At 36.7% G+C, this 20,108-nt stretch overlaps 2 protein-coding genes across 2 annotated transcripts in view; one reads left to right on the plus strand and one right to left on the minus strand.

Annotated features, from left to right (window-relative positions):
- Positions 1–301: 301 nt before the first annotated feature.
- On the minus strand, positions 302–12,203 carry LOC123536120 (mediator of RNA polymerase II transcription subunit 18-like). Its single transcript, XM_045318946.2, has 8 exons — positions 12,098–12,203; positions 8,905–9,002; positions 4,602–4,748; positions 3,906–3,972; positions 2,825–2,947; positions 2,314–2,392; positions 2,080–2,213; positions 302–1,341 (listed from the first exon to the last, which is right to left on the minus strand). The coding sequence occupies exons 2-8, from the start codon at positions 8,942–8,944 to the stop codon at positions 1,290–1,292; spliced, it is 642 nt and encodes a 213-aa protein (XP_045174881.1). The 5' UTR covers positions 8,945–9,002; positions 12,098–12,203; the 3' UTR covers positions 302–1,289.
- LOC123536119 (uncharacterized) overlaps positions 9,141–20,108 on the plus strand; it is a 63,915-nt gene continuing 52,947 nt past the window's right edge. Inside the window, exons 1-2 of the mRNA XM_053528715.1 lie at positions 9,141–9,155; positions 12,682–12,746. Of these exons, the coding sequence (XP_053384690.1) occupies positions 9,141–9,155; positions 12,682–12,746 (80 nt within the window). The remainder of the gene's footprint in view (positions 9,156–12,681; positions 12,747–20,108) is intronic.

Consider the following 20,108-nt stretch of genomic DNA (forward strand, 5'->3'; position numbering starts at 1 on the left):
GATGAAGATTTCTGACCAATTTCACAAAGAGCAGGACTGGTGGAAAATGTGGCCTCTTGATCGTTAACAAAGCTTTCTATGATCTGATCTAGTTTTTGTTTCTTGATGACAGAGCAATGAATTCGTCTGTGATTTTACCGAGGCAAATATTCTGAATAAGTTCCATTAAGTACAAACCAAAACTGTGTCCTCTGCTGTGTTAAGTAACAGACAGTGGATGATGGACCATCCACTAATTCAAACAGCACGCCCTGAATGTTTGGTTTAGGTAAGCTAGAAGAAAGAATAACAAATTCTGCAGTATCTGTTACCATGCACAACATTTATTAGACATTATGCTATCCTGTATTTCATAGTATAGGAGCATAAAAGATACTGAACACGGTATTCACAATAATATGCCACTGATCTCTGCGCTTCATAAAAATTTAATGATTCTTCGCTCATTTTGATCTTATACAACAATCACACTAAAAATGGAAATAAATGTCTGAGTCTTGTAGAGTGAGACTGAACAGTAAATACCGAGATGTATTTTTACGTTTTCTCGATATTAAATCAGGATACTTTTCCAGATTTATGGCAAATTTTTCCAACTTTAGAAAGTACTTATTAATAAGGCGGTTTCTCATGAAATTTAGGCATTCTTTGTTATTTACAGAAAGCCATAAAAGTATTGAGCAAGATTCACATCCGAAGAATGCCAAATGCCTAATAAGGATACGTAATTGCACGGGAAACAAATGGGTACGAGTCCAATTACATCACCTATTGTGGAGAAAAATGTTGCACAGTAAAATTTAAAAACAACTGAGACGTCTATGATTCCATCTATATTCAATACAGAAAGAACAGTACATTTAGAGTTTTCTAACACTGAATTACATGCGGACATCTATATTGGTCAATGGCTTTTACTATCTCTTTGTAAGGGTATTATTATAAAGAGAAAGTTCTCCTTTCCAAATCACCCATATTGAATACATTGTATCCATTACAGAAACAAAATGGGTCAGAATTGCTCATCTGAAGACAAAAATAGGTATAAAATCTATAAAATATTATCAGCTGGAGCATTTCTTCAACATGTCAAATGACGGTGCTATTGACAAAAGAGTACATATTTTTAAAAGGAACACATTAATGTCTTACACACGTAGAGACTAGTGTCTATGTCTCTGCACACCATCAAATATCATTTGAATGTGTACAATACACATTTCAGCATGTCTTAACACAAGCACTAAAACGTTTCTATGGAAACACAGATAACGTTACATAATAATGCCTCAAGTCCCTGTCTGTAGTTTTCGATGGTCCACTTTTTCCAGCTGAACGAGACTTAAGTTACAGTTAAGGATAAATGTATGTTCATTTTAAAACAGATGGTGGTTTTTTCTTAATTCTTAAGTCACTATTCAACAGTATATCAGCTGTGCTACACCAGTGTTTATAAAAAACCTATGTTAAGGCCCGTTTCAAACCTTCATAGTAAACAAACAACAAATGTTTAACCCTTGCCCTACTAAATTTCTAAAATGAACTTGTCCATCTTTCAATTTGGACAGTACCATTAACAGTTAAAAGGGGTGTATACTAAAAAGATACTGACTGAATGGCAAACTGTGCAGATCTGCATGGATGTGATCTTGATATGCACTGGTCACAAAGGCAGAATAAATCGTGTCCAGCAAGATAAGGGTTAAACCCCTAATCTTAACAAATATTTAATCTAGCTTAAGCCAGTAATGATATCGAGACACATGGATGTTGATCTCGTCTAGTGCAGGCAAGGCAAGAAAAGGCATGGAACTCTTTTTTTACAAATTAGCAGAGGCACCATAATTTCATTCCGTTTTCATTTCCATGCACCCCAGTGATGTAATTCCTTCGCATCTAAACTCCAAAAATTGATTTTATTCAACGACAAAGCACTGTTTGGCATATATTAGTTCTTAATATTTCGGATATGGTCTCTTTCAAAACACCTATTGCAAAAACTGGTACAAGGTTTTTGACTACCCTCTTTCTTACAGCCTAGTTTAATACTAGATAGTCATTTGACTTGAAAAAGGATACGGTTTTAACTGTTCTGCAAAATTTTTCATATCTTCCCCAATCTGTTCTTGTCCTGTTGGTGCGACAACACTAAGTTCTACAAGATTAGATAATGTGATAGGCTCTATGTTGTTCACATCTCCTTGTTGATTTATCTGGAAAACAGGATAATGCAAATGGAAAATGCAGTTATTTCGGGAAATAAAATGGAAAACATTTCATTCAGACCAGCGTTGTTGTAAAGACTGATGTTACCTTGTACATTTTAGACACAGTCACTTTCATTCGGCCCTTATGGAAAAAGTATCCTTTAGCAACAAACTCATACTCCAATCTGTAAATAAATAATTTTAATAACCTGTAAATATCTTGTAAAAAATATAGTTTGTATGTCACAAATATAAATGAAACATCAGGCTCCGAGTTTATAAAACTTATAAAACAGTTTTAGACAGCAACCACGAAAGTGGCCAATTTCAAAACTGTGTTTAGACATTGTGTCTGAAATCATTTGTCTCCTGATTCATGTGGAGAAGTTGGCAGTTACTTGCAGAGAACAGGTTTTTACTGGTTCAGAATTCAGGAACACTGGTAAGGTTAACTGCCCATAATTATATAACTGAAATACTGCTGAAAAATGGCGTTAAACCCAAAGCAAACAAAAACAAACAAAGCTTAAAGGGCTAAAGGGTACAGGTACACTGTCTCTTTTCTAAACAATCTCATTAATACAGCAATTTATTAACAACAATATTGATTTACTTACTTAAATCCTATTTCATTGAGATATTTTACGATAGAATCTGAAACCCCCATGTCCACACAGGAACGTACAAGTGTATGACGACTTTTATCACCTATCTCAGCTGTACCAACATATCGCAAGTGCCTTTTAAAAAAGACAAAAACATTAATGAAGCTACGATTTCATCTGTGTACTGCTTCTTGATATTAAGTAAATACATGTACTGTTATTATCAATAACAAGTGTTGTTGAAATCAGGCAAAGGACTGCAGGGTGGCCAGTAATTTCAGCTGTTAAACTTTTTTGAAATTTCCTGAATTTTGTCACTTTTATCTTAATTCCATTTCCCTTGATGATAACAAACTCTGTGAAACCAAATCACCACTGCATAAAATTTTTATGAAATGTCTAATAACAGACATTTTGTGTATTAAAATGACTGCAAATCCTTTCTAATTGTTTTCAATAATTATGTTAATAGCTAGTGTAATTGAAACAGATCAAGGTCATATTTTATATACTTAATTCCAAATAAATTTACATGGAAATGACAATGGTTACAGGCAGGTTCATAAAAACAACCCAAACTAGAAGTTTTTGTCACAAAATATATGTCTCCCCCCTATGTTTACCTTTAGCTCTGGCAGCCATTTTGTGCAGCGAAGTGGAATGGGTCGGTGATATGCACAACTAGGCTTGGTACTGATCACTCCTGTGAAGGATCAGCGATATCTGTCCAGCAGTTTGACCTGTGAAAGCCGGACAAGGTTTTTCTATTTTTAGCTCTGGTGGCCATTTTGTGCAGTGAAGCAGAACGTGCCAGCAATATGCACAACTAGGGTTGGAATCTGGCCAGCAGTTTGACCTGTGAAAGCCACACAAGCTTAATGTGGATGGACGGACGGACCGACCAACAGACAGCGAAGGCAAAAGCAATATGTCTCCCCCACCTATGGGGGAGACATAATATCAAATATAGATTTGGCTTAAACTTTTACTTTGTTTCAATTCTGCTTTAATTTCAACTTTAAAAAATTTCTAAGTCACAAATATACCACCATTAATGTCCCAGGGTCTCCCTCTTGTACAGAAATACACTTACCAACATTCTGTCTCCGTTAAGGAATGTCTCAGATGTACATTAACAGGCTGCTGCTGTGGATTTCCCTCTGTAATATCAGAAAATGTGAGATTTAAAAAGTATCAAGGTTAAGCACAGCAGTTTAATAAACTGAAAGTGTGGTGAACATCGAAGAAATAATACAAGAAGCATTCCCTGGTTACTGGTTTGTATCATAAGATCCAGTTTCAAAGGTAACTGAACAGGGGGTAACGAGGCTCTGCAGAGTCAGTGCTAAAATCGCTACATGACAGAATATTCCCATTCAGCTTTGTGCTGTTATGCAAATAACATCTTAACATTGTGGACATTTATTTTGTTGACAAGCTCCTTGTTAAATCTTGAGAGGTGACAGGTTTAAAGTCACAGAAGGACATTTGAAGTCACTTGGTGACTTTCCTGCTTTTGATGGTGAAGGAAGACCCTAGGTTCTCCTCCGAGCATTATTTCATCAAAGACGGGCAACTGGGTAGTGCAACCTACCTTCCATAAGCCGACTGAATGGCTTCCTCACATGAAGAATTCTACACCCCAAGTGATGTTTTGAACCTACGTCGGTGAGGGGCAAGTGATTCAAAGTAAGCGACCGTAACCACTCGGCCATGCAGGCCTAAAGAGTAAAATATATGAAACAAGTATAAAATACCGGTACTACACAGCCAGAAAAAAGTTACTCACTCATTTGGAAGACCATCTCGTGGTCCTGAAAGGTTCCCGGTGGTGAGTCAGAATTGTCACATAGTCCTCTTAACCTGTTGATGAGGTAATCCTTTGATGCATCTACAATACTGCCCTGCAACAGGTGCTCTTGTAGTGGGGCTATACCTGTATAAATAGCAAAATACCGTAAATACCTATGTATAATGCACATCCATTTTTAGTGCTAACCCAAAAATCGAGACTAAAATTTTGGGAATTGTTTTTTTTCATTAATACAAAGAGAATGAAAACAAGACTGAACAAGAGCTGTTGGAGGATAGCAATGCTCCACTATTCAACAGCCTTGTAAATTAAATTAATATAAAATTTGAAAAAGGGGCACAATTTAGTAATTTTTAAAATGGAATATAGAGCTATGGAACCTGTAGAATGCATGTCAGCACAACACAGTGGACAAGTGTATGAAGTTCAATCCATTCCCCATTAGTGGGTATTGAGATACCAGCTCACATACAAAAACTAAACCACAAATTGCTAAGTCGAAAAAGGGGCATAATTTTGTAAAAAAAAAATAATTGAGTTATGGACCCTGTGTAATGCAAGTCAGTGAAGAAGACTGTTTGAAGTTTCAATCCGTTCCCATAAGTGATTACTGAGATACCAGCTTACATAAAAAACTTAACCAAAGTGGTTGTTAACAAATGGGCGAGTCCAATAGCTCTACCTATTCTTTGAATAGTCCAGTTAAAAATGTGCAGATACGTAAATATTCTGTGATCAAATTAAACTTTGAGAGCAAAAGTCTTTATAGAAGCATTTAAATGTTGGAATTTACAAAAGAATTCTGCCAACTATCATTTAGGGAGTTACACTGTTTTTAATACAAACTGACATGAATTTTGCAAGATATCCTTATAAATTACCAAAACTGTTGTGCAACATGAAGTACATTGTAGAAAATACTTCTGAAATATCAACAATCTTCTTGGTTTATTACCGATATGATATCTAACAGTAACTTACATTAGTTTATCATTTTTTATTGCCATTAAGACATGATTCTTTGACAAACTTTATTGAAAGGAACGTTATAAAAATTTCTTTCTTTCTTTTTTTATTTTGAAGAACCCCACCCCAGCCCCCACTTTTATAAAAACGAAGTGTTTCAATACAATTTTTGTTAGGATTGGCACATTGGCCCCAGTCACCACCCCCCACCCCAACTCCAAAAAAGTCTTTAACCTTTAGCCTGCTGGTGGCAAGTGATTCTGCCTTTGTGACCAGCACAGACCAAGATCAGCCTGCACGTCTGCAGGCTGATCATGGTCTGCACTTATCGCTATTCAGACTGTAAATTTTCAGTGAACACTCCTTCCGAAAATACAAGGTACATGTACTGGCCAAACTGAATGATGGACAAGTTCATTTCAGAAATTTAGCAGGTTAAGGGTTAAAGACTCCTACACCAATGGAAATGGCAGAGCTTTCTTACTAAGAGGAGAAGAAGTTTTCATCTATATTATACACAGGATAAAAAAGCTTGATGTTTAGGCAAAGTGGAATAAAAATCCTAATGAAAAGTCAACTGTAGGGGAAAAATGCACAACCTGAAAGAACTTTCTGGCCTTCTATGGGTAAATGGCTCCAGGTGCAGGTGGAAACAAGGAGCTGCGTTCAATAAACGCTTGATGCCCCCAGTGGCATCCTTGTCAATAGATTTTGCACCTAAGTCCAGCACCTTAGTCCAAAACGAGGTCAAGGTCAAACTGAGGTCAGGTGATGTTTGAATATAAGGAATGGTCACAGTTTACATCTGTATTAGTATCAATTCATTCTTGTAAGGGGTATTGATGCTAGACGAAACGGTCCCATTTGGTTAACCAAGTGATGGCCCATATAAAGCAACCTAAGTCCAAAATGAGGTCAAGGTCAAGGTCAAACTGAGGTCAGGTGAAGTCTGAAGATGAGAAATGGTCACAGGTTACATCTGCATTAGTATCAAGTCATTCTAGTAGAGTATTGATGTTAGACGAAACGGTCCAATTTGGTTAACCTCGTACAGACGGACGAACAAACGGACGGATGGACAGGACAATCACTATATGCCTCCCGCATCAGTAGATGCTGGGGGCATAAAAAAAGATCATTTTTGAAAACAACTGACTGGAATATCATACTGTAAAAGAAGAAATTTTTGTGCGGTTTAAATTTTCGCTATATTCAAAAGGCCCTTCATCTCGCGAAAAATTAATCCTCACATAAATATTCACCATTCATATATTTCAAATTCAAGTACGATACCATTTTAACAATTTCGTAAATATAAAACCCTGGGAACAAACGCAAAATTTCAAATTCACGAAATTTTGACCCAGTGAAAATATGTGCTCTTACCATACATGACAAGAAAATATAATTGAATACTGCATGTCTCAAGCAAAACAAAAAAAAAATACAACACAACAGCTGATATTTCTCTTAAAGTAGCAATTTAGATGATACCGACACAACCTGTTTAATATACAATCTGGCAATCAATAAAAAGGCTTCAGAATTCTCATTACCATTTTCAAATTCTTGGAAAAGATCACGTTCTATTGATTTCTGTTTCTTTAAATGAGATAACTGATGAAGACAGTGCTACATATGCTATATGGAAACATCTGGGTCTGGCCCTTTATCAATGACAAGTCTCCACTACCCTTACAGAAGCTGCTGTGTAGGTAATTAAGGATAACAAGAATGCAATTTACACATGTTCAATGACATTAGTTTTGAAACAGTTAGTTTGTTGACTGTAACTGTCCCATACTTCATTCAATTCCTAAGAAAAATGCTTTTCACAAAATGAAAAATTTTATAATTAAGCCAGTGCAACCAAAAACTAACAACTTGGACCAAATTTTTGATTTTCAGTGTTTTTTTAACGTACGTAGCTTTACTGAGCATTTTGGTGTATAATTTGACCATATGTAAATTAATACCGTTAATCCTTATCACGGTGGGCAAGACTGATTCTGCCTTTGCGACCAGTGTAGATCATGATCAGCCTGCACATCCATGCAGTCTTATCATGATCTGCACTGTTCGCCATTCAGTCAGTATCTTTTTGGTTTTGTTTGTTTGTTTTGGGTTTAACGCCATATTTGAACAGTATTTCAGTCATGTTACGGCGGGCAGTTAACCTAACCCGTGTTTGGTAAGCATCCCTTTTAACAGTGAATGGAACTGTCCATATTGAAAGACAAGCAGACAAGTTCATTCTAGAAATTTAGCAGGGTAAGGGTTAAAATTTGTGGGCACTAATTTTCATAGATTTCACGGTAGCTTCAATCCATAAAATCAAATCTTAACAAAAAAAATTTTTCATTCATTTTATCTTTTGAAGTTGAAATCCCACAAAATAGCCATTTTTGGTCAAAACCATAAAATTTCATGCCCAGGTTTATATAGGCTATTGACCTTTACCCTGCTAAATTTCTAAAATAAACTTGCCCATCTTTCAATTTGGACAGTACCATTAACTTTTAAAAGGGGTGCTTACAAAAAAGATACTGACTGAATGGCAAACAGTGTCCATATTTTGAATTTCAGCAGTGCCATTAATTATTTGAAGGTGTGTTCAATTAAAATTTACTGACTGAATAGCTAACAGTGCAGACCATGATCAGCCTGCAAAGATATGCAGGCTGATCTTTGTCTGCACTGGCCGTGAAGGCAGAATTACTTGCCACCAGCAGGCTTAAGGTTAAAATAACAGTTTGTTACCATCACTGGTATAGCTTCACCTAGGCAAAATAGGCCCAGTCCTGCACATAATTTTCAGAAACTGTGTTTTCAATAGTTATATTTAAGTCCAAGGCATCCCGAAAAATGCTTCTACTTGTATTCTAGAAAAATTACTTCCTGTGGAAGCATCCCCACCCTACAAGCATGTCAGGCTGGTACACACATTCTGGTCTAGCTCTGCTCCTGACTTGTTCAAAGTTTGTCATACACTACTTCATTATAGGTTGCAACATGTCAGAAGTGCATTTTTCTTTCAAAGTCTTGAAAGCTGTTTTTTTTTTTGGAGGAAAATTTCTTGTTATCAACAGAACTTGTGTTATAGTCTGATGGTGAAATATTACAATTAATTCTTGTTTCAAGTTTTAAAGCTATTACCAATAACAGCCTTGGAATAATAGGGAGTTAATACAGTTTACATACACATCCTTACTTAAAGATATCCAAGTATCTAATTTGTGCAGCACATGTCTAACACAAACGTTGTATGTCCTTTAATGAATTCATTTATTTATCATAACTACATCATTTGTACCTCCTTTCACAGCCTGCTGCAGTGATGGATCTAGATTCATACTCAATACTCAGATCTGGTCCTTTTGGTGAAAGCAGCCTTTCCCTGCCCTGTCTTATCTGCAAAAGGCGTAGAAAGTAAATTATTAAGGAAATGGATTCAAAATACAAAATTTTATCTCCTTTTTAATGTTTAAATGCGCTGCCATGGACCAGCCTTAAAAATATCTTTATTTTCCTCTCCAGCAACCCATCATAATGAGACTTGGGCTGGTAAGTAGGAATTTGATATTACATATTTACCTAAAATATTTTATTTTCCAAAAAATAGTTATAAAATAGTATAAATGAACAAATAATGGCATTTTTTAAAACAAAAATGATGTCTTAACACATTGTGACTACTATGTGATTTAGTTTTTGCTTGATTTCTGAATACCAATCGTATAAAACATTTCTTAGTAGAGAACTTAATATTGAAGGTGTAAGGTATAATGTTTTAAAATCTGTTGCTTCAAGTACAGAATTTATCCGATAAAACTTTTTCAATTGTAAATATAGCCATTTCGAGCACCATCAAGTTTTAAAATGTCAATTCAGACTTATTTTCTGACTGATTATTATGATGAATTTTCTTGGTTTCATGTGTAAGGGATAGCTTTGATATTTTTTTGAATAATTAGTTATAAAAACCAAATGTAAACAAACTTCCCAACATTTTTTTACTATAAATCAGAACAATAAAGTATATATTTTTTAAAAAAAACATGCAGCTTTTTAAATTTCTATCAGATACTTTTCATTCACTGATATTGTTTTACATACACACCAACTTAGTCAGTTCAGGAGAACTTTGATTTTCATGAATCAGATGATGAAACATGCAAAAAAAACAACACAACAAGCAGATATTTAAAGCGTATGTCAGAATGTCAGTCTGCAAGCCAGTCAAAGAATGAGATGAAAATTTATAGGCCTTACAATAATTTAAATCTAAATGCAAAAAATCAATCTATCCTCTATACCCTAAAATCCTATATACTTAAAAGCACTGTACCCCAGCTTTGTAGCCCAACAAATTTGATGCGATCCTAGGAAATATTGAATTTTTTTTTTTTTTTTTATGGGCAATGTCTCCACTCATGTCAAACATTCACAAAGACCAAATACTGGAGGAAATTTCCAATGAAATTTCATTGCTGTCGGCACTTTACATGCCATAGGTTTAAATGCTGATTATGTCAAAAATTAGCCATAAATTAAAATAAAACTTACATGTATCAAAACATTTAAAAAAACAAGAAGCTGGGTTCAATAAACGCTTGATGCCCCCGGTGGCATTCTTGTCGATAGATTTTCTAAAACGAGGTCAAGGTCAAACTGAGGTCAGGTGATGTTTGAAGATGAGGAATGGTCACAGGTTACATCTGTATTAGTATCAATTCATTCTTGTAAGCGGCATTGATGCTAGACGAAACGGTTCCATTTGGTTAACCAAGAGATGGCCCATACAAAGCAACCTAAGTCCAAAACGAGGTCAAGGTAAAACTGCAGTCAGGTGATGTCTGAAGATGAGGAATGGTCACAGGTTACATCTGCATTAGTATCAAGTCATTCTAGTAAGGGGTATTGATGCTTGACGAAATGGTCCCATTTGGTTAACCTCGTACCGACAGACAAACGGACGGATGGACAGGACAACCACTATATGCCTCCCACATCAGTAGATGCCATGGGCATAATTACCAAATAATTTCCAAAATTACGAACTTTCTGGTGATTTAAACCTATGTATGTACTCTACACGATTGACGTTTACCACATCTACGCTCAATCTGTGCAAGCAACAAAACCTGTTACTTTACAGGAATGTGTATATAGTTTGGTCCTTAAAGGTTGCACGTCACAAATATAAAACAATCTGAACATCAAATTATTTTGACAACCCAACTTTCCAACAATAAATTTTGATTTGTTATGAAAGTACAAAGATTCCTACCGAGGCTTGACACCTAGACCTTCTGATCAGTAAATACTCTTACCACATCTCAAAATGTTAACTTAATAACTGTGGGCAATGGGCAAATTATATACCGTTCATCTGTAATGTCGCGGTACTTGACATTCGACGTAACCACATTAAACAAGAAACAACACAACAGTGTATTTTTTGTCTTTACCACAATATTTCATGTCATATGCATCAATAACTGTGTGAAAATGAATAAGATATCATTCAAGAAACATCCATGTGTACTTTGAACAACAACAGTCAGCCATTGTTATCGTGTGACGTCACATCACTAATGTCGCGGTATAGGTCAACAATTGTGTCAATCAAACTATCATAGGTTATAAAACACTAGATATAATTCAAACACTGAAAAGCTATCTAAGTCAAACTAACAGGAACACTCAAAAGTCATTAAACGCCAATTTAAACGTTTTATATTATCTGTTTACATTGGCACTATCGAAAATATTCTCCTCTGTGCAGCAGACACACCAGATATTTTGCAAGTAAATGACAAGGTTGCGGGCGTGGTCATAATGTAGCGGAGCCTAAGAATCATACTAGTACTTAATATTTTCTGTTTGATAGTTATCTAACATGTTAAAATTCACTGCTCAGTATCATGGGTGTATTTTGAGGAGATGGTCAGGGGGCCCCCATCCCTTCCTCCCCCTTAAAATCCATCGAGTTAAGACGTTTTGATGTTTCGCCTGGTACCGATATTTCATTCATTTTTCTGTAGCTGGGGGATGTTGCTTAAAATTTTGTGTCCTCTAACCTATAGGCGGGACCTAATTTGCATAATTAATGAGGACAAATGCCGATCAGCTGGTAGACGAACTTATAAACATTGCAAATATTTGCTTAATTCATGGATTTTTGCAATAAATATGTGAAAAATACGATTTTAATAAATCTTGACAGATATTTAGCAATGTAACTGCAGGTAGGAACATTTTTCGCCAGCATGAGTAAAATACATTGTACGTCAAGAACTTCCCCGGTAAACACCACGTAGGTGGCGCAACTCAAATACCGCGAAATTAGTGAAGACGCTAGATTAGTGATGTTGAGACAACTTGAGTATATCTGGTTTAGTCCCAGGTGGCTCTTAGAAATTTGAAAGACAAACTGACAACCATCAACAGACACTTAACGCAAAACGTAATGAAGATAAAATAAAGTTCCTTTTTTTATTTACCGTTTTAGTGAGGTATGCCAGCAAAACGAAGAGTCTTAAACAAGTCAGCTTTGTAAACCACCATGGGCGCTGCCATTACAAGGGAAATAACTGTAGCTAAATCTAGGCGGTGCGCATGTAAAAATCACAACACAAACGTTTAAAATATTTTTACCCTTTTATACTTTTTATCGTCAAATTCAGTTCATTTCAGTTATACAAGGTATATACACGAGTTCTTTTATTAATTTAACATAAATAGTTAGTTTTGTCTCGTATCTCTAAGTTAGTTTGGATTCGTTTAGGTACTTGCGACATTTGTTTTCGCGATCAATTTCATTAAAATCATGGCTTATCACTTTGCACTGTCGGGGTTCAAAACTCATTTGAGCTTTTAAAATTTGCTTGACGTAGCTTAAATTTGTATGAAATAAGGCAAAGCCTCAAAGCAAGCTCAAGAAAATGAGATTTTTACCCTTTTTTATCAAACTTTGTTGCTATGGAACTACTCTCTACTGAAAACAGAAAAGAAAGTAAATTAATATTCGTGAACATTTTTTCAGTTAAGTCGAAATTACCTATAAAATGAATATTATATTTTGCAGTTTTTTCAGGGAGCTGTGTTTAGGAACAATGATGACTTGCTGCTTGCAAACAATAAAGTCCAGCTGTAAGTTCCTAATGAAGTCAGCTGCCAGAAATATCTTGAATGGCTTGATACGGTCGTCAGGAAAGAAAACAGCATTTTCAATATGGCGGCCGATTAACCAATTCGATTCGATTTCATACAAATGATTAACCAGTTTCAAAACTCTTAAATCGTCCCGGCCCTAGCAAAAATTATCACAATATTGTGGCTCGCATACAATTAGTTGGACTATATATATTCACTGTAGAAAAAATACTTTCATGCTGCCTTGTGGAAGAGTTTTAAAATCAACCACGATTTGTAAAAGTATTATCATGTTAATTTAGAACTCGCTATGAAAACAACCCAGAAATGATAACCAATGCAGATCAAATACCATGACTCAACTGCAATTCTTGAATGTCCTAAAACTGGTGACATTTTGACGAAATAATTAGTTATGAAAAAATCTTTAGAAAGTTATTTTGTTTAATGCGTAGGTTTTGTTGGAAATTTACCATTTAGGCATATAAACATGTAACAACTAGCCTAAACTGAAACATCTTAAATTTCTGATTCGATTCACTTCTTTTTATTAAGCAAGCTGCCATATTGACTTCCGGGTAATGTTGCAAAAGTTAGCCTGCTCACTTAGCTCAATACAGAGAGCGCAGATCCATGGATCGCTAGGTCATGAGTTTGATCTTCAAGCAAGGCATATGTTTTCCGTGACGATTTGATAAAAGACATTGTGTTGGAAATCATTTGTCCGCACCTCTGATTCTTTTGGGGAAGTTGGCAGTTGCTTGTTGAGAACAGGTTGGTACTGGGTCAAAATCCAGGAGCACTGGTAAGGTTACCTGCCTGCCGTTACATAACTGAAATACTGTTGAAAAATGACATTATACCCGTAACAAATGTATGTTAAAATGTATGTATTGTCAGCATCCTTTTGTTTTCAGTCTTTGATATTGTAACAGCCAAAATATCTTAATACCTACTTATGTCAGTTGATAAAGTATATCATACAAATGTTAGATGATAGTTTTGCAGATTTTATGGTTTGTAAAGTGTTCACACATTAGAAATCAGCTTTTTAATCCCCCGCCACGAGTAGGGGGAGTGTTATAGGAATGGTCTCTGTCCGTCCTTCCGTCTTCCATCTTTCAATAACACTTTTTGTCTGCTCTGTATCTCCTAAACCCCTTGATGGATTTTCATGAATCTTGGGTCGAATGATCACCTCATCACGATATGCAGAACCCATGAATCAGCCATGTCGACTCAAGGTCAAGGTCACAAGTCAAGGTCAAAGGTTTGAGCCTTCCATTTCATGTCTGCTTTGTATCTCCTAAACCCCACAAAGGCTAATCATGAAACTTGAGTCAAATGATCACCTCATCAAGACAATGTGCAGAACCCATGAGTCAGCCATGTCGGCTCAAGGTCAAGGTCACAACTCAAGGTCAAAGGTTTGAGCCTTCCATTTCGCATCTGCTCTGTATCTTCTAAACCCATTGAAAGAGAATCATGAAATTTGGATCAAATGATCACCTCATCAAGATGATATGCAGAACCCATGAGTCAGCCATGTTGGCTCAAGGTCAAGGTTACAACTCGAGGTCAAAAGTTTGAGCCTACCGTTTCATGACGCTCTGTATCTCCTAAACCCCACAAAGGATAATCATGAAACTTCAGTCAAATGATCACCTCATCAAGATGATGTGCAGAACCCATGAGTCAGCCATGTCGACTCAAGGTCAAGGTCACAAGTCAAGGTCAAAGGTTTGAGCCTTCCATTTCATGTCTGCTTTGTATCTCCTAAACCCCTTGAAGGATAATCATGAAACTTAGATCAAATGATCACCTCATTAAAAAGATGTGCAGAACCCATGAGTCAGACATGGTGGCTCAAGGTCAAGGTCAAACCACTAACCATAACAGCGGTGGGGGATATAGCTATTGTGATCACTCAATGTCCGGCATCCGTCCGACCAGTGTCCATCTACACTTTTTTACACATGAAACTTTGTGACTGCTTGATGTGCGTCGTCCTTCGTGCGTCAACAATTTCTAAGAAATCTTCTTCTTGAAAACCACTGGGCAGAACTCTGGTTGCCATAGCAACCGAAAGGAAAAACTTTGAAAATCTTCTTCTCAAAAACCAGAAGCCCTAGAGCTTAGATATTTGGTGTGAAGCATTGCCTAGTGTACCTCTACCAAATTTGTTCAAATCATGACCCCCGGGTCAAAATTGACCCCGTCACTTGATTTTACATAGGAAAATTTTAAAAAATCTTCTCAAAAACCAGAAGCCCTAGAGCTTAGATATTTGACATGTAGCATTGCCTAGTGGACCTCTACTAAAGTTGTTCCAATCATGACCCCCGCCCCAGGGGTCACTTGATTTTCCTTAGAAAATCTTCAAATTTAAAAAAACAAAAAAACCAGAAGGCCTAGAGCTTAGATATTTGACATGTAGCATTGCCTAGTGGACCTCTACAAAATTTGTTCAAATCATGACCCCCGGGGTCAAAATTGACCCCGCCCCAGGGGTCACTTGATTTTACATAGGAAAATCTTCAAAAATTTTCTAAAAATAAACCAAAAGGTCTAGAGCTTAGATATTTGACATGTAGCATTGCCTAGTGGACCTTTACAAAATTTGTTCAAATCATGACCCCCCGGGGTCAAAATTGACCCCGCCCCAGGGGTCACTTGAGTTTACATAGGAAAATCTTCAAAAAATTTCCAAAAATAAACCAGAAGGCCTAGAGCTTAGATATTTGACATGTAGCATTGCCTAGTGGACCTCTACAAAATTTGTTCAAATTATGACCCCGCTCCTGGGGTCACTTGATTGTAGATAGAAAAATCTTCAAAATTTTCTAAAAATAAACCAGAAGGCCTAGAGCTTAGATATTTGACATGTAGCATTGCCTAGTGGACCTCTACAAAATTTGTTCAAATCTTGACCCCCAAGGGTCAAATTGACCCAGCTCCAGGGGTTACTTGATTTTACATAGGGAAATCTTCATAAATTTGCTAAAAATAAACCAGAAGGCCTAGATCTTAGATATTTGATATGTAACATTGCCTAGTAGACTTCTACAAACTTTGTTCAAATCATGACCTCCGGGGTAAAATTGGCCCCGCCCCAGGGGTTACTTGATTGTACATCGGAAAATCTTCCAAAATATTTCTAAAAATCATTAGTTTGACATTTGAAACATGTAGCTCATATTACTCAGGTGAGCGATCCAGGGTCACCATGACCCTCTTGTTTAAACAACATCTCCTCCAAAACCACAAAGCCAATTTTGAGGAAACTTCACAGGGATGTTCTTTGGATGGTCCTTTTTAAAAATTGTTAAAAGAATTGAATTCCATGCAGAACTCTGGTTGCCATGGCAACCGGAAGGAAAAACTTTAAAAATCTTCTTGTTCAAAACCACAGATCATAGGGCTTTAATATTTGGCATGTAGCATTATCAAGCAGTCGTCTACCAAGATTATTCAAATTATCCTCCTAGGGTCAAATATGGCCCCACCCTGGGGGTCACATGGTTTACATTGACTTACATAGGAAAAACTTTGAAAATCTTCTTGTCCAAAACCACAAAGCGTAGAACCTCAATATTTGGCATGTAACATCATCTAATGGTCCTCTATGAAGTTTGTTCAAATTATGCTCCTGGTGTGAAAAGAGGCCCCTAGTTATCCCGGGGATCTCAAATTTTACATAGAGTTATATAGGAAAAAAACTTTTAAAACCTTCTTGTCTGAAACCGCAAGATCTAGACCTTTGATATTTGGCATGTAGCATTGCCTTGTGGTCCTCTACCAAGATTGTTCAAATTATTACCCTAGGGTGAAAAGAGGCCCCACCCAGGAGTCCCAAATTTTACAAAGACTTGAATAGGAAATTTTTTTAAAAATCTTTATGTCTGAAACTACAAGGCCTAGGCTTTTGATATTTGTTATGTTGCATTGCCTAGTAATCCTCTACCAAGATTGTTCAAATTATGACCCTAGGGTGAAAAGAGGCCCCACCAGGGGGTCCCAAGTTTTACATAGACATTATCGAGGGTTCAACGCAATAAGGGCGTATCTACATATAATAATCATATGTAGATACGCCCTTATTGCGTTGAACCCTCGTTATAAGAAACTTTAAAAATCTTCTCGTCTGAAATTTCAAGGCTTAAGCCTTTGATATTTGGTATGTAGCATTGTCTAGTGGTTCTCTAACAAGATCTTTAAATTATGCTCCTGGGGTGAAAAGAGGCCCGCCCCGGGGGTCACTTGTATGTATTATATGGGAAAAAATACTTTAAAATTTATCTGATCATATTTCCTGGACTGTTTAATTATAATTACCTGATGACCCCAAGTAATTAGGGGTCACTTGACTGTGACCTTGTTTTAAGTCTGTGCAGATTTCAGAATATGAACATTATTAAAGTACAATTATGCCCCACTTTTTAGCTCACCTGAGCACAAAGTGCTCAGGGTGAGGTATTGTGATCGCTCACCGTCCGGCGTCCGTCCGTCCGTCTGTCCGTCCGTCCGTCCACACTTTCCTTTAAACAACATCTCCTCCTAAACCAACAGGCCAATTTTGATGAAACTTCACAGGGATGTTCCTTGGATGGCCCCCTTTCAAAATTGTTCAAAGAATTGAATTCCATGCAGAACACTGGTTGCCATGGCAACCGAAAGGAAAAACTTTAAAAATCTTCTTCTCAAAAACCAGAAGTCCTAGAGCTTAGATATTTGGTGTGAAGCATTACCTAGTGGACCTCTACCAATTTTGTTCAAATCATGACCCCGGGGTCAAAATTGACCCCGCCCCAGGGGTCACTTGATTTTACATAAGAAAATCTTAAAAAATCTTCTTCTCAAAAACCAGAAGCCTTAGAGCTTAGATATTTGACATGTAGCATTGCCTAGTGGACCTCTACTAAAGTTGTTCAAATCATGACCCCGGGGTCAAAATTGACCCCGCCCCAGGGGTCACTTGATTTTACATAGGAAAATCTTCAAAAAATTTCTAAAAATAAACCAGAAGGCCTAGAGCTTAGATATTTCACCTGTAGCATTGCCTAGTGGACCTCTACAAAATTTTGTTCAAATCATGGCCCCGGGGTCACAATTGACCCCGCCCCAGGGGTCACTTGATTTTACATAGGAAAATATTTAAAAAATCTTCTTCTCAAAAACCAGAAGCCCTAGAGCTTAGATATTTGACATGTAGCATTGCCTAGTGGACCTCTACTAAAGTTGTTCAAATTATGACCCGGGGGTCAAAATTGACCCCGCCCTAGGGGTCACTTGACTTTACATAGGAAAATCTTCAAAAGTTTTCTAAAAATAAACCAGAAGGCCTAGAGCTTAGATATTTTACATGTAGCATTACCTAGTGGACCTCTACAAAGTTTGTTCATATCATGACCCCCTGGGTCAAAATTGACCCCGCCCCAGGGGTCACTTGATTTTACATAGGAAAATCTTCAAAAAATTTCTAAAAATAAACTAGAAGGTCTAGAGACTAGATATTTGACATGTAGCATTGCCTAGTGGACCTCTACAAAATTTATTCAAACCTTTTCCCCCGGGGTCAAAATTGACTCCACCCTAGGGGTCACTTGATTTTACATAGGAAAATCTTAAAAAAAATTCTAAAAATAAACCAGAAGGCCTAGATCTTAGATATTTGACATATAGCATTGCCTAGTAGACTTTTACAATGTTTATTCAAATCATGACCCCTGGGGTCAAATTGACCCAGGCCCCATGGGGTTACTTGATTGTACATAGAAAAATCTTCAGAATTTTCTAAAAATAAACCAGAAGAGCTTAGATATTTGACATGTAGCATTGCCTAGTGGACATCTACAAAAAGTTTTCAAATCTTGTTTTTAAAGTTACTTAAAGAAAATTTCAACTATATTTTCTCATAATTCTTTTGATTGATTTCTATTATGATCTTTTGACCTTGAAGACTTGTCCTTAAGTGCAATGATAACAGGTGAGCGATATAGGGCCATCATGGCCCTCTTGTTTAGTGATAGTATACATGCTTTGTTTACCTATACAATATTTTAAGTGTGTACTATTTTAGCCTAATGCATAAGTTCATAATTATGTTTTGTTCATAATTTCATGTATGAAATTTTGGTGTAGTATACCTTTTAAGGCATTTTGAGCTCATGAGAAACATGCTTTCTTGACATTATTAGTCTTGATGGTTATTTTTAACACTTTTAAACATACTTGTAATTAATGTTGTCACCTAAGTGCGAAAAGAGGTCAGCTGCTCAGCTAACCAGTGTTTGTTAGATGATATCTGTGATAAGGGTTTATTTTGTGTGTGTAATCATATGGTGCAGCTTTAGGGTAAAGTGGATTTTAGCCTTTTTAGGGTATAGAGGATAGGTAGATAATTTTTGCATTTGTATAAATTTCCACCAAATTTATTTATTGCCTTGCAGACTGACATTTAAACATACAGTTTTAGCTCACCTGAGCCAAAGGCTCATGGTGAGCTTTTGTGACCGCTCAATGTCCGTCGTGCGTCGTGTGTCCGTCAACATTTCTAAAAAGATCTTCTTGAAAACCACTGAGTAGAATTACACTAAACTTCACAGGAATGATCCTTGGGTGGCTCCCTTTCAAAATTGTTCAAAGAATTGAACTCCATGCAGAACTCTGGTTGCCATGGCAACTGAAAGGAAAAACTTTAAAAATCTTCTTGTCCAAAACCGCAAGGCATAGAGCCTTGATATTTGGCATGTGACATCATCTTATGGTCCTCTATCAAAATTGTTCAAATTATGCCCCTGGGGTGAAAAGAGGCCCCTCCCCGGGGGTCACAAGTTTTACATAGACTTATATAGGAAAAAACTTTAAAAATCTTCTTGCCTTAAACTGCAAGGCCTAGGTTTTTGATATTTGGTATGTTGCATTGCCTTGTGGTCCTCTACCAAAATTGTTCAAATTATGCCCCTGGGGTGAAAAGAGGCCCTACCCTGGGGGTCCCAAATTTAACATAGACTTATATAGGGAAAAAAAATCTTCTAGTCCGAAAGTTCAAGGCCTAGGCCTTTGATATTTGGTATGTAGCATTGCCTAGTGGATCTCTAACAAGATTGTTCAAATTATGCCCCTGGGGTGAAAACAGGCCCTACCCTGGGGGTCAATTGTTATATGAGTTATATAGGAATAAATACTTAAAAAATTATCAGATCATATTTCCTAGATTGTTTAATTATAATTACCTGATGATCCCAAGTGATTAGGGGTCACTTGACAATGACCTTGACCTACTGACCTACTTCCTTGCTTTTTAGCTGACCTGAGCAATGCTCAGGTGAGTTTTTCTGATCACTCGATGTCCGGCGT

Source organism: Mercenaria mercenaria, chromosome 17, assembly GCF_021730395.1.
Source record: "Mercenaria mercenaria strain notata chromosome 17, MADL_Memer_1, whole genome shotgun sequence".
Classification (NCBI taxonomy): Eukaryota; Metazoa; Mollusca; class Bivalvia; order Venerida; family Veneridae; genus Mercenaria; species Mercenaria mercenaria.

Coding starts and splice junctions, on each gene's coding strand:
- LOC123536120 (XM_045318946.2), bottom strand. CDS start 8,944: ATGAATCTAGATCCATCACTGCAGCAGGCTGTGAAAGGAG. Junction 2,948..3,905: donor TTAACGGAGACAGAATGTTG/GTAAGTGTATTT, acceptor CTTTTTTAAAAG/GCACTTGCGATATGTTGGTA. Junction 1,342..2,079: donor TTTGCAGAACAGTTAAAACC/GTATCCTTTTTC, acceptor CTGTAACTTAAG/TCTCGTTCAGCTGGAAAAAG.